The sequence below is a fragment of the Rhinopithecus roxellana genome, chromosome 7 (assembly GCF_007565055.1).
Source record: "Rhinopithecus roxellana isolate Shanxi Qingling chromosome 7, ASM756505v1, whole genome shotgun sequence".
In the NCBI taxonomy this organism is placed as follows: domain Eukaryota; kingdom Metazoa; phylum Chordata; class Mammalia; order Primates; family Cercopithecidae; genus Rhinopithecus; species Rhinopithecus roxellana.
The window spans coordinates 53,065,315-53,080,321 of record NC_044555.1 but is presented as its reverse complement, the minus strand read 5'-3'; the positions used below and the strand labels follow the sequence as shown (position 1 = coordinate 53,080,321).

General features: G+C 46.0%; 1 protein-coding gene across 1 annotated transcript; it reads left to right on the top strand.

Moving 5' to 3' along the window:
* Nucleotides 1-3,919: 3,919 nt before the first annotated feature.
* On the top strand, nucleotides 3,920-5,550 carry P2RY4 (pyrimidinergic receptor P2Y4). The gene has a single exon (XM_010384134.1). The coding sequence runs from the start codon at nucleotides 4,096-4,098 to the stop codon at nucleotides 5,191-5,193; it is 1,098 nt and encodes a 365-aa protein (XP_010382436.1). The 5' UTR covers nucleotides 3,920-4,095; the 3' UTR covers nucleotides 5,194-5,550.
* The last annotated feature ends 9,457 nt before the right edge of the window (nucleotides 5,551-15,007 follow it).

The window sequence follows — 15,007 nt, the reverse complement described above, 5'->3', positions numbered from 1 at the left end:
TTGGGGTAAGGCTCACATGTGGGGGAAGTAGGGCAAAAAAGAGCCAGGGAAGGGGCCAGAAGGAACATCCAGAGGAAGAGGAGAACCGGAGTAAAGCAAAGTCACAGAAACCAAAGTAAAGAAGAGTTTCACAGAAGAGAGTGAGGCTGATCCGCTGCATCTTGGCCCCGGGTGAGGATAGTAAAAAGCCAGTCAGGGGTGCCGGTTGGGGAGGGTTGGGAGAGGTCTTTTCCTGAAATAGCCACTGGGCGGCAGTGGTGGCAGCAGCAGCAGCTGCAGCTGTGTCGGGACCTGCAGAAACGTAGCAGAGCTAAGTCAGGGGAAATGTAGCAGAGGTAAACCAGCCTGAAGCAGTAGGAGCAGGAAGCTGGCTCAGGGTGGGGCTTCTGTAGTGTAGTACTTCTCCTTGGGTGTACACCAAACTTCAAAACACGCTTGTCCACCTCTGCAGAGGCCAGGTTCATCCCTGGGAGCAAAGCAGTAATAAAAAACACCTTATAAACTTGCAGCATTGTATGGTTCACAAAGTGCTTCCACACCTGTTAACCAATTCAATATTCAGGAAACCCTAAAAAGATTGGTGTTATCATTCCCATTTCACTGGCGCCCAGGCTCACATTAATAAGTGGAAGAGCAAGGATTTAAACACAGGTCCGTCTGGCTTCAGAAACCTGGGCCTCTTATGCAGTGTCACAGTAGTCAGCTGCCCAGGACTCAGGTTATGACTGTGTCCTCCACTGCTACCTTTTATTCCACCCCTTACTCTGCCACAGGGCAAGGATCTTCAGTTTCCCCATCCAGGTTTCTGAGCTTTCTGAGAGATCTAGATTCTAGATTCTAGAGCCTCCTTTGCAAGTCTGCCTCCTCCTCTCACTCCCGGGATCCAGCTGGGTGACATTCTTAGGACCTGAGGATCAAGTAAGTTCAGAGTCCCCATTGCTTCTCAGCTCCATGCAGAGTGGATTCTGTTCCAGCCTGCTCACCCCTCCCCAAAGGCACTGCTTACCTCATCCTCAGAGTCCTCCAGACCGGGTTTGCCTCTAGTGCCTAAGACATACTTACGGAGGCTTAGTTGGCTTCAGGAGCCCCAGATCCTGAGCTGCTGACAGTCCCCTACACCCGGCTCTCAAACATCTAGGCTTGTTCTCTGCACCTTCTCCACTATATTCAGACCAAGTCTCTGGGAGTGATCAAGAGAGATGAGGGATACTGTATAGAAAGGGGTAGAGTCTGTATGGGAAATGTATTGGCTAGTATCCTTCGGGAGACATGAACTGTCTCCTGGCCATCTCCTCTTATGTGTGTAATAGGCATCTCAAAATTTACAGGCTGAAAAGTGAACTCCCAATCTTTCCCCTAAACCCACTCCTATCTCTGTCAACAGTAACTCTATTCTTCCAGTTGCTCAGGTCAGGCATCTTGGAGCAATTTTTGACTCTTCTTTCTCTTATACCCCACATCAGTAAATCTCGCTGTCCCTACTTAAAAAAAATCTATCCAGAATTTGACCACTTCTCATCATCTCCGTCACTGTGATCCAAGCTACCATCATCTCTATCAGCAATAGACTCTTGACTGGTCTTCCCCCTGTACCTCCAGCCCTGCAGTCTATTCTCAACAAAGAGCTGGCCAGTGAGCCTTCTAAAATGTAAGTCAGATGACACCTCTCTTCTCTAAACCCTAAGTGCCTTCCCGTTCACCAAAGAGTCCTTTACAACGGCCTCCGAGGACCTTCATGATCTGGTCCCTGCCAAACTCTCTGACCTCATTTTTTACTTTTCCCCTTCTCGCAACACCTGGCCTTTATTCAAAAGTCACCCTTAATATTTATTTATTTATAGACAGGGTCTTGCTTTGTCATTCAGGCTGGAGTGCAGAGGTGTGATCATAGCTCACTGCAACCTCGAACTGCTGGGTTCGAGGTGATCCTCCTATCTCGGACTCCCAAAGTGCTGGGATTAGAGGTGTGAGCCACTGTGCCTGGTTTCACTCCTAATACTTAAAACAACAACCCTCTCTATTACCCTTTTCCTTCCCTCTTTAATTTTTCTCCATAATGATGATCACAATCTACATATTTTACTTATTAATTTTATTATCCCCCAGTAGTATGTAAGCACCATTAGGGTGGGCGTTTTTGTCTATTTTGTCCACTCCTAAGGAATTACCAGTAACTAGAACTGGACCAGGCAAAAGTAGGGTCTCAGTAAATATTTGTGGTTTAAAAAAAAAATTATTTATGGCCGGGCGCGGTGGCTCAAGCCTGTAATCCCAGCACTTTGGGAGGCCAAGGTGGGCGGATGACGAGGTCAGGAGATCGAGACCATCTTGGCTAACACGGTGAAACCCCGTCTCTACTAAAAAATACAAAAAACTAGCCGGGCGAGGTGGCGGGTGCCTGTAGTCCCAGCTACTCGGGAGGCTGAGGCAGGAGAATGGCGTGAACCCGGGAGGCGGAGCTTGCAGTGAGCTGAGATCCGGCCACTGCACTCCAGCCTGGGCGACAGAGCAAGACTCCGTCTCAAAAAAAAAAAAAAAAATTATTTATATTTGAGACAGGGTCTCACTTTGACACCCAGATTGGAGTGCAGTGGCGCGATCACAGCTCACTGATCACAGCTCACTGCAGCCTCAACGTCCCAGGTTCAAGCACTCCTCCTGCTTCAGCCCCCCATGTAGCTGGGACTTCAGGTGCATGCCACCACGCCCGACTAATTTTTTGTATTTTTTGTAAAGACAGGGTTTTGCCATGTTGTCCAGGCTTGTCTTGAACTCCTGAGCTCAAGAGATCTGCCTGCCTTTGTCTCCCATAAATATTTGTTGATTCTTTCCTGGATCATAGCTAGTGGCTTAGGGAGGCAACTTAAGCACAGCAATTAAGTCATGGATGCTAGAGCCTGATCCAAAGGCAGGCCTGCCTTGGTTCAAATCTTGACTCTATCACTAACTAGCAAGACACCTAAACTTTCTGTGCATTCATTTTTTCATCAGCAAAGCAGAGACAACAATAGTACCTAGTTCATAGAGAACCTATGGGGTCATTAATAAGTATAAAGCACTTAGAAAAATGCCTGTCATATAGTAAGTGCTATATAAGCATTCGTTGTAAGGATATGCATATGAGATTGAGATTTGTATTAAATATAGTAGTTTAGATTTTCTAAAATCTTTCAATGTGTTGTCCTGCATTTGCCCATGTGAAAATTCATTTCCCATGTTTCTGCTCACTGACACAGACTTGTATGATCCCCCTGTAATCTATCTCCAGGGGCCTGGCTCTTCATCGGTAAACTTGGATGTTTCCTCATGTGCTCCCTCCTGCAGTCATTTCAAAGCTGTTAAATAGTAATCTCGCTGGGCCCCAGTTTCCCAATCTGTACAATGAGTAGGGTTGGACTAGGTCATTGTAAAGGGCCCTTCTAACTCTTTGGATCTCCCAGATGGGAGGAGGGACAGGCCCCACCTCCAACTCCACCTCCTTGGATATGCCCTCTGGCTGCCAAGGGGAAGGGTGACAGAGTTAGCTGAGCTCAGCTTCAAGGGGACCAGGTAGGAGACGTGCCAAGGTTCTTGGGCAAGGGTGGCAATGGGGCTCCTGGGCTGTAGGCAGGCAGTGGGGAAGGTGTCATAGGTAAATGTCATCTGGAGACACTGTGACCAGGGCACTAGGAGAGGCAAAGGCACTGTGGGGAGAGACACTCCTCTTCCAGGGACACAGCTGTGATGAGGAGTCAGGAGACACTTTGTGTCTGGGTATCTTCCCACTTTGGATAGTGCTGGGAGGCCTCCACCCTCTTAAGTCAGCCAGGCTCTTAGGGACAGAGTGAGCTGCAGAGTGAGAACAACCCAAACCCACGGGCTGCCTGCCTGAGCCCCAGCACTGCCTGCTGCCCACCACTCCCCAAGCTGGACCAAGGGAGCTTGGGTAGGGGCCTGGCTAGCCTGAGTGCACCCAGATGCACTCCTGTCAGCTCTCTCTAGTGCTTCAACCACTGCTCTCCCTGCTCTCTGCATTTTTTGCCCCAGCTCAGGGATAGGGGTGGGCAGGGAAATCCTGCCACCCTCACTTCTCCCCTTTCCATCTCCAGGGGGGCCATGGCCAGTACAGAGTCCTCGCTGTTGAGATCCATCGGCCTCAGCCCAGGTCCTGGCAGCAGTGAGGTGGAGCTGGACTGTTGGTTTGATGAGGATTTCAAGTTCATCCTGCTTCCTGTGAGCTATGCAGTTGTCTTTGTGCTGGGCTTGGGCCTTAACGCCCCAACCCTATGGCTCTTCATCTTCCGCCTCCGACCCTGGGATGCAACTGCCACCTACATGTTCCACCTGGCGTTGTCAGACACCTTGTATGTGCTGTCGCTGCCCACCCTCATCTACTATTATGCAGCCCGCAACCACTGGCCCTTTGGCACTGAGATCTGCAAGTTCGTCCGCTTTCTTTTCTATTGGAACCTCTACTGCAGCGTCCTTTTCCTCACCTGCATTAGCGTGCACCGCTACCTGGGCATCTGCCACCCACTTCGGGCACTACGCTGGGGCCGCCCTCGCCTCGCAGGCCTTATCTGCCTGACAGTTTGGTTGGTCGTAGCCGGCTGCCTCGTGCCCAACCTGTTCTTCGTCACAACCAGCACCAAAGGGACCACTGTCCTGTGCCATGACACCACTCGGCCTGAAGAGTTTGACCACTATGTGCACTTCAGCTCGGCGGTCATGGGGCTGCTCTTTGGCGTGCCCTGCCTGGTCACTCTTGTTTGCTATGGGCTCATGGCCCGTCGCCTGTATCAGCCCTTGCCAGGCGCTGCACAGTCTTCTTCTCGTCTCCGATCTCTCCGCACCATAGCTGTGGTGCTGACTGTCTTCGCTGTCTGCTTTGTGCCTTTCCACATCACCCGCACCATTTACTACCTGGCAAGGCTGTTGGAAGCTGACTGCCGAGTGCTGAACATTGTCAACGTGGTCTATAAAGTGACTCGGCCCCTGGCCAGTGCCAACAGCTGCCTGGATCCTGTGCTCTACTTGCTCACTGGGGACAAATATCGACGTCAGCTCCATCAGCTCTGTGGTGGTGGCAAGCCCCAGCCCCGCACGGCTGCCTCTTCCCTGGCCCTAGTGTCCCTGCCTGAGAATAGCAGCTGCAGGTGGGCAGCCACCCCCCAGGACAGTAGCTTCTCTACTCCTAGGGCAGATAGATTGTAACATGGGAAGCCGGGAAGTGAGAGAAAAGGGGGTGAGTGCAGGGCAGAGGTGAGGGAAACCAATAGTGATACCTGGTAAGGCGCTTCCTCCTGTTTTCCAGGCTCTGGATAGAAGCCCTCACCCTGAGGGTTGCAGGGAGACAGGGACATTATGGGTGATCTCATCTCTCATAACCCTTTCAGTTGCCCACTCTTTTTTAGCCAATGCCAGTCTTCTACTCCTTTCTCATTGTTTCTGTCCCTTCCTGGGGCCATTGGTCCTACAAGTCTTCATGAAAATCTTCCCCAGTCCTCTTTCCCTGTCCCATTTCCCCCACAGCCTCCTATAGCATGTGTTTCTCCAGCCAGACCAGAGCATTCAGCTGAAGGGGTGGATCAGGCAGAGTCACCTCAGGATTGGCCTGACGTATCTGATGGTGATAACCAGAATCAGGAAGTGGAGGCAACTTCCATGTCACAGATGCCGAGGATGTGCCATATGCAGCACCCACACCAACTTCCTGGTTCTCCCTCAAAGACAGCATAGTCTTGCTTACCGAGGCACTGGAATAGGGTGTGATCCCAGGGAGCCTGCATGCCAGGGTCCCCGCATATAGCTGGGGGCCTGACACTGTTGAACTAGTGCGCAGCATGAATTAAAGTCCTGTGATGGGGTGGGGACCTTAGCTGATAATAGCCTTTAGGACAGGAATGGGACTGGACCTTCTTTATGATGTTTGCTCAGAACATGTATATGACAGCTCTCCTGTACTTAATGAAAGGACAAGTGGATGGCTCAGACTGAGGGGCTGGAGCTCTCATGTCTATGGCTGTAAGTTCCGGCATTGAGGAGTAGAGCAGATTTGTGCAGAGGATGGTGGTGACAGGAATTGACGCCCAGAGCTGGCGTTTCACTGATCTCTCCCCTTTCTCTAGCTCCTGCCCCAAATAAATGATACATCTGTCACCAGCTCTTTCAGATCAGGCTTCAGGACTTTGAGGCCAGGGTGGAGCACTAGGACTGGGAAGGTTCTTTTTAAAGTTTCCCACCCATTCATTGCTTCTCTCTTCCAGTGCCATCTTAGGCACTTACAGGCTTATAGGATCAAGTTGCAGAGGGGAGTGAGGTGCATTGGAAATTGAGAAGCTAACCCCTAAGCCTTGGGAAGTAAGAATTTCTTGGCAGGCATTCTTGAGAAGGGTGGGCTCACACTTACAGGCCTTCTCCCTTTGAAATCACCTTCCAGCCTGTTGGTCTCCTGAGTCAGACCCCAGCCTTGCCTTTCTTTTTTTCCCACCCTTGCTGACCTGTCTCTGATCTCTTACTTATCTAATGATAACAACTTCTTATTGGCTTCTAAGGGGTCTCTCTCCATAGAGTAGGGCTGGGGCTGGACTGCAGAAAAAAATGACTTCAGTTTCCCTAAATTTCCCTTTTTGTTTTTTGAAAGGCTCCCACTTTCTCCCTAGATATCCAGGACCTTCTTGCTACGCAGGACTCCTGCCATTAGGAGTAAATGGACCGGCTTTTTTCTCCTCTTCTTACTGGTTCTCCCAGTCTCACAGCCACTGTTACATACACCGTTCCTTATCTGCACTCTCTTCCTTTTATTCCTATGACCATGGCCTCTTTGCCCATCACCTCCCCTAACCTGCTGTCCCCACCCAGTAAAGCTGCTCTTTCCATCCCAACTGACTCAGGCCAATTTTCTCATCTGTTACTTTAGGGCTGTCTTCCCTTGCACTTTAGCTTTAAACACCTTGACTTTCACCTTGGGCCAATCTCCTTTCTTCTAGGACTGGAGGAAATTGCAGATGAAACCAGAAGACAAGGCTGGCTTGACTCACTAAAACTTCACATCCTGGAACTACGTCTAAGCTTCATTGCTCTTAGCCTGGTGTGTTCCTAGAGAACATTCCACAGCAGCTGTTTCCTGTCTTTTCTACCTCCACCAGGCCCCAAATTTATCTTTCTTGTGATCTCTTAAGAGAGTTACCTTGCCTCCTACAAAACTGAGAAGCTCTAACGCTTCAACTTCCAGTTATCATTCATGATAACTACTCTATATTTGCCCTGTCTTTCTCCCTTTCTTCCCTGAAGTTCCCAGAATAAGAGGTGGTCCCCTTTCTTATTCCTTTGTTTACCTCTCTTCATTATTTCAAGTCTCTTCCATCACCCATTTTATCCCACCTTAAAAACAAACAAACAAACAAAAAAACAAAGCATTACCACTGACACCTCAACCCTGCTGTCGTTTGTCTTTTCTTTTCTTTTTTTTTTTGAGACGGAGTCTTGCTCTGTCGCCCAGGCTGGAGTGCAGTGGCACAATTCTTGGCTCACTGCAACCTTCACTTCCCGGGTTCAAGTGATTATCCTGCCTCAGCCTCCCGAGTAGCTGGGATTACAGGCACGCACCACTACGCCCGGCTAATTTTTGTATGTTTAGTAGAGATGGAGTTGCACCATGTTGGCCAGGCTGATCTCGAACTACCGACCTCAAGTGATCTGCCCTCCTCAGCCTCCCAAAGTGCTGGGATTACAGGCGTGATTACACGCCTGGCCTAGAAACCTTTTATTGTAAATATTCTCCCTGGTTGCTATAGTCTTTCATGTCTATTATTTCAATTGCATCATAAAATTACACCTGTCAGTAGATTACATTTTATTTGACTATTCCCCTATTATTGAATATTTAGATATATTTCAATTTTTCTGTGCTTTGAACATCTTAATGTGTATAGATTTTTTCTCCTTTGTAATTCTGTCTCTAGGATAAGTTCCCAGAAGCGGGATTACCAGACCAAAGAGCATGAACGTTTTTATGGATCATGATTGCCAAAAGGACTGCAAAAATTTTCCACACCACAATGACATATGAGTTGTTCCAGTTCCCTTGCAGTGCTAGCATTGGACTTTAGAAGAAATCTCCTTAGATGGTTAAACATTATTTTCATATTTTTTCATTTCTTTGATTACTCATGGGATTGAACTCTTTCCCATATATTTACTCTTTGCATCTTTCTTCAGTTGGCACCCTAGTGGTATTCTTATATATCTAAATGTATTCTTTACTTAATATACATGCTATCCCTTTGTCATTATTTGATGTAAATATTTATCTTATTTATTGTGATACTTTTAATTTTAGTTCCTTATTTTATCCTCTCACTTTAGAATTTCTCTCCTCATGCTTTTATCTCTCTGATTGCTTTCTATCTCCTTTGCTGACTCTCTTTTGCTCCTTAAGTAAATAGCATTCCTGAGATCGGTCACAGAGTCATAGCATTTGGGGATTATTTAATGCCCTTTGTTCATCGGACTGTTGACTTTGCCTTGGAGAGAACATACTGCAGGTGACTCATAGTCCTTGAGAGTACCTCAGAGATCATATAGGGTCTGTGCACCCCCTCACTTTACGTTGAAGGAAATAGGCCCAGAGAGGTGGCTTGCCTGTGACTCACTAAGTTAGTGGCAGAGAAGAGGCAAAGTCCCAGGTCTCCTGACTCCCAGGGCTCCTTATATACCATTACTCCAAGCCAACTCAATTCTAGGCCTTCCCTTCTCCTAACCTCCACCTCTACATCTTCAATTGCCTACTAGACAGTTTCACTTGGACCTTCCATTGTTAATTCCACCCCAAGATGTCAAAAGCAAAACTCCCTGAACCAGTTTGTCTACCTGTCTTGCTAATTTCTGTTCATGGCATCTTCTTTCAAGTCAGCTAGACTTGAAGACTCTCAGGCAAGTTCAACTCTTGTCTCTCCCTATTTCACAGGTTCTGACATTTCTTTTTTCATCTTGCCAATTACAATTGGCCTTCCATTTTAGTCTCAGCACTACCATTCTAATACTGGCTTTTGTCACCTTATCCCTGACTGTCATAGGCTCCTAACTAGTCTTCCTTATCTCCAGTCTCTTCCCATTGAAAGGCATCCTCTAAAATGCATATTGCCAGATTAGTCTACCCACACACTGCTTTCAGAGTTTCACTGTCTTACTCAAAATTCTTTCATAGTTCACTATTGTCCACAAGACAAGTCAAAATCCTTTTGTCAGAAATTCAAGAGGGTCTTTTGAATCTTATTTTCCATTATTCCCCAGTAAAAGTCTCTCTTCTAGATCTAGCTAAATTAGTCTTTTCGTTCTCTCTCCAAACAAGACTTGGATTTTCTCACCTCTGTCTTTATTCTTCCTGTCCCCCACACTGGAATGCCCTCCCTTTCTTCTTGGGCTGCCCTTTTTCTATTCAGTTTCCAAGGCCAGGCTTTAGTCCTGCTTCCTGTTTGAGGCCTTCTCTGTTGACTCTTACCCACAGTGACCTTACAGGTCACTCCTAGAGTAATTATTGTCTCTATCAGTCATTGGACACTTTTATTGCCTTCTAACATTAATTCTACTGTTATCTTGAATTGTTATTTAACTATTCATGTACTTTTGTCTTGAGTTCCCACCTATAAACCCCTTGAGTTACTGTGATAGAAAGGAAAGAGCATAGAACAGAAAATCAGAAGACCCAAGTCTGAGCTCTGGTTCAGAAAATGGGGCTCAGGTGTGTCATCTTGAATGAGTCACTCAGACTTTCCGAGCCACGATTTCATCATCTGTAAAAAGAAGATAATAATCTCAGCTTTAAGTACCTCTTCAGATTCTGGTGAAGCTCTAAGTACCTCTTCAGATTCTGGTGCTTAATAAATATTTTCTGAATGATTATATGTTAGTAATGCAGTTTATTGTTTCTTCTTCCAGGTATATTTGCACTTTGAGAGGCCACAGGAACCCCAAGGAATTAAAGGCCTAGGGGACTTTAGGAACAAGGCGGGTAGAAGGGCATTGGAAAGATGTTTCGAGGGGAAGTAGACATAACCAGCATCTTTCACATTCCACTCTGTGGGCTACTCACTACTTGGCCTGTCTGTAAGGCTAACCTGGATGTAGGGAGGAGGGGAAGGTGACACATTCTGAGCTTTCACTTTGCTTATGTTTTCTATTCCTTCATCCAACAATCCCCAGCTGATTAAGTTAAATGCTTCACTCAGGACTCTGCTCTCCTTCATTGATGTGATGAAAGCCAGCATTTTGGTAAAGGAAGCGATAAGGTGTAGTAGAGAGAAGGAACAATTTTCATGAGATAACTGGATTTGGCTTTGAATCATTGATCTGATACTTGCTAGCTGCATGATCTCAGAGAAGTTACTTGATCTCACTGAACTTCAGTTTCCTCATTGATAAATTGGGATAAGAATACCCATTTCACAAGACTGTTGCAAAGAGTCAATGGAGTAACGGATGATGAAACATCACTTACAATTCCTGTGGGTGGGAACTTCCTTTCAATGGTTTTCAACTTTAGCATAGCTGGACATGGAACAAGAACTCCCATTCAAGTACTAATCAGGCCCAACCCTGCTTAGCTTCCGAGATCATGATATCGGGCACGTTCATGGTGGTATGGGCATAGATCATGGAACCAGAACTCTATATTTGAATCTGCTGCTTAGATATGATAGTTAAGATCATGACAAAGAAAGAACCTTTGAGTGTGAGAAGCAGAGGGCAAAGAACTGATCACCAAGGGATGGCCATAGCGATGGATTGGGAGGAAACAGTTTGGGACTCTGGCATTGCATGAGGGAGAAGAGAGTTTCAAAAACAGGGATTTAGGATAGTTATTTAAAAAACAAAAACAAAAACTTTGAATAAAAAAAGAGAAAGATTAAGAAAGCAATCAACAGTGCCAAGTGCCTAAGAGAATTCAAGGAGGATGTGATGGTCAGAAACACTCAATAAAAAATACTTGATTCTCTGCCAAACTGGGTTTATGCATACAATAGATAATAGCCGATGGCATTGACTAAGAGGACAATTTTAAATAACTTTTGTAATCAAGAACTTTTTACATGCATTTCTTGGTGACCACACCTCTTTCCAAAGTTTCTTGATGACCACACCTCTTTCCAAAGTTTTCAGAATAATTACTTGCCATAACCTACAGAGCTGCTATTTCCCATAGGAGATGAGATGTGGCTTGTCATCAAAAGGAAGAGCAGAAATACCTGAGTGGAACCAAAGAGTAAGTCTGTCTATGAGGGTACCTTGGTATAGGTTTGATTACCAGAGCTTATGTATTTGGGTCACAAGATGGGAAGAAAAACTATCCCTTCTTGAGTCAAAGTATACATTATTAAAATGTAAGAACTCTCCCAGAGAGAGAAGAAGATGAAACCTTTCTTGAAGTGGGCTGGTTATTATTGTCTATTTTGTACCACAGTTTGGGGTCCTAGTCCTGTTTTTGGATCTACTGACGGAAAGAAGGAAATAAATGTACTGGGGCCAGGTGCGGTGGCTCGCGCCTGTAATCCCAGCACTTTCGGAGGCTGAGGCAGGTGGATCACCTGAGGTCAAGAGTTCGAGACCAGCCCAGCCAACATGGTGAACCCTTGTCTCTAGTAAAAATACAAAACTTAGCCAGGCATGGTGGTGCATGCCTGTAATCCCAGCTACTCGGGAGGCTGAGGCGGGAGAATCGCTTGAACCTGGGAGGCGGAGGTTGCAGTGATCCGAGATCATGTCACTGCACTCCAGCCTGGGTGACAGAGTGAGACTCCAACTCAAAAAAAATGAAAGAAAACAAATGTACTGGGAAAACTCAAGAGAAGAATCAACTGATATCCTCTCGGGGATCACCACGCCGATGGCACCTGCCCAATTTGTGTTACCTCTCACTGATGTTTAACTTACTGCTCTTTGTACGTCTCATTCCCTTCACTAAATCAATAGCCCTCCATCTGCAATGTGAATAAAACGTTTTTTTTTTACCCACTCTAAATATTGCTAGATCCCTTTCCAGAGGGTAGCTGCTGTTCTGGTTCTTTGAGGATTTAAGCAGGTTTGATTTTTTTTAACTTTTTGTCTTTATTTCTCTTTTTTTTTTTTTTTTTGAGGCGGAGTCTCGCTCTGTCGCCCGGACTGGAGTGCAGTGGCCAGATCTCAGCTCACTGCAAGCTCCGCCTCCCGGGTTCACGCCATTCTCCTGCCTCAGCCTCCCGAGTAGCTGGGACTACAGGCACCCGCCACCTCGCCCGGCTCGTTTTTGTATTTTTAGTAGAGACGGGGTTTCACTGTGTTAGCCAGGATGGTCTCGATCTCCTGACCTCGTGATCCGCCCGTCTCGGCCTCCCAAAGTGCTGGGATTACAGGCTTGAGCCACCGTGCCCGGCCTTTGTCTTTATTTCTCTAATGAAATTTTCTCAAGTACATTTTCCAGGTGCTACTAAGTTTTGAAGGGGCTGGGTTTAATATTGCTAAGCAGGTTTCTTTACTACAGGATTTATCTGGAGCCCTTAACATCATAATATCCACTGTGAATTTCTAAGAGGAGGGGGTTCTATATACAGTACTTACCAGACTTAGGGACCAAGGAATCATTTTTTCCTGCAAGGCACATCTCAAGGACCTCCTATGCCGAGACACATTTTAGGAGGCACTGTTCTAGTAAGAGAAGCCTACTATCTGGAAACCACCTAGTCAGAGGGCAGGAGTTAGCTTGTGTCTCCTGCACTCCTAGATTTCTTCTCTCTACCATGGGCAGATACAGACCAAGTAAAGTTCTTTTCTTTTTCCGTATGTAGAAATGTAAACACTTTTCTACATTTTCCAGGAAATCGCATGGCTTTTCATATTCGATGGAAAAGTTTTTCCCCTCTCCTAATAATAAGTAAAATACTTTTCCTGGAAACCTTTCCCTTTTGAGGTAGTCCATCAATTAGGAATGCATTTGACTGTATGTAACAGGAACCCATGGGGAGGGCTCAACAAGTTATGTGTTTCTTGTGTGTGTTTGTTTTAACAAAAAAATCCCCAGGTCGGCAGTACAGGGTATGTGCAGATGCTCAAGAGAATGCTTACAGCTTCCTGCTTTACCATCTCTTTAATGTACGTTTTTCATCTTTGTGGTTATAAAATGGCTGCTCAACTTCCAAGCACCTTGTCTGTGTTATACATGGGAGGAAAGGAGTAAAGGCATATAGCAAGGGACTCAATAATCCGGTCAACAAAGCCTTTTTTTTTGTTTTGAGACGGAGTCTTGCTCTGTCGCCCAGGCTGGAGTGCAGTGGCACGATCTTGGCTCACTGCAAGCTCCGCCTCCCGGATTCACGCCATTCTCCTGCCTCAGCCTCCCATGTAGCTGGGACTGCAGGCGCCCGCCACCACGCCCAGCTAATTTTTTGTATTTTTAGTAGAGACGGGGCTAATTTTTTGTATTTTTAGTAGAGACGGGGTTTCACCATGTTAGCCAGGATGGTTTCGAGCTCCTGACCTTGTGATCCGCCCGCCTCGACCTCCCAAAGTGCTGGGATTACAGGTGTGAGCCACCGCGCCTGGCAGCCCTTTTTCTTTATCAGGAAAACAATAACCTTTCTGGAAACACCACCCAGTAGACTTCTGCTTACACTTCACTGGTTACAGCTAGGTCATGTGGCCACCCCCAGTTGTGTGTATGGGAAGCTGAGTTTATTGCTTTCCCAAACAGGGTGCTCTCTGAGTAAAGAAGACAGGGATAATAGGTATTGGGTAGGATACTAGCAGGGTCTGTTACATACTGCTTGTTTTTTTCTTCTGACTTAAAAACTGATTTCCCCATGATAACGTTCTGTAATACAACCAAACTCCTTTCTGAGAAAGTTCTGTAACAAAAGCAAGATTAACAGTATGCAATCTTCTATCACATCTATTACAAACTTCTCGGAAAACCAAGAACCTAATAAATCTTGAATTCAACAATTGAAATTCCTCCAAATTGTCTTGTACTCATCGTGTACATGCTATTGTAGTCTGACATTGTCACTTCCATTTCACATGCAAAGTTTTATACCGTCTGCATGTGAGAATGCTTAATGTGTAGTAAATCAACATTAATAACCGTCAAGTGAATTTGAGCAGTCATCCAATAGATCGAGTTCTTAAGGACGTAGTTGTCTGACTTATTTCTCTGTCTTCCCCAGTGCCTAGAATATAATAGGTGGTCAATAAATATTGCTGAATGAAGTGAGTGAATGAATGAATATCTGAAGTGTCCAGGAAGACCTGTCAGGGCCCTGTGTTATCAAGGAAGATCTAGCCCCAAGTAGGAAAGGACCAGCCTGCCAGGTGAGAAGATAGCAGAAAAACCGAACTGTCAACAGTTGATTCAAAAGCAATTCTTTATATATTGGTTAATTTTGGTGCACCAGAGATGGTTTTGGAAAACTTTTATGCATTTTTTTTTTTTTTTTTTTTTTTTTTTTTGAGACGGAGTCTCGCTCTGTCGCCCAGGCTGGAGTGCAGTGGCCGGATCTCAGCTCACTGCAAGCTCCGCCTCCCGGGTTCACGCCATTCTCCTGCCTCAGCCTCCCGAGTAGCTGGGACTACAGGCGCCCGCCAGGTCGCCCGGCTAGTTTTTTGTATTTTTAGTAGAGACGGGGTTTCACCATGTTAGCCAGGATGGTCTTGATCTCCTGACCTCGTGATCCGCCCGTCTCGGCCTCCCAAAGTGCTGGGATTACAGGCTTGAGCCACCGCGCCCGGCACTTTTATGCATTTTTAAACGTCTTTGGTTTCCAAAATTTCAGTTTTTATTTTTAATTTATTAAGGCATTGCCAAAATAAATTTATTTTTAATTTATTAAGCTGGGCTGGCATAACTGTCTAAAAATGAATTAGGAATAAAATTCCAAAAATGTAGGAGCAATAATCCCACATCTGAAAAGTTACGGAGTTTCATTAAATTTTTGAAACTTGGCCGGGTGCAGTGGCTCACGCCTATAATCCCAGCACTTTGGGAGACTGAGGCAGGCAG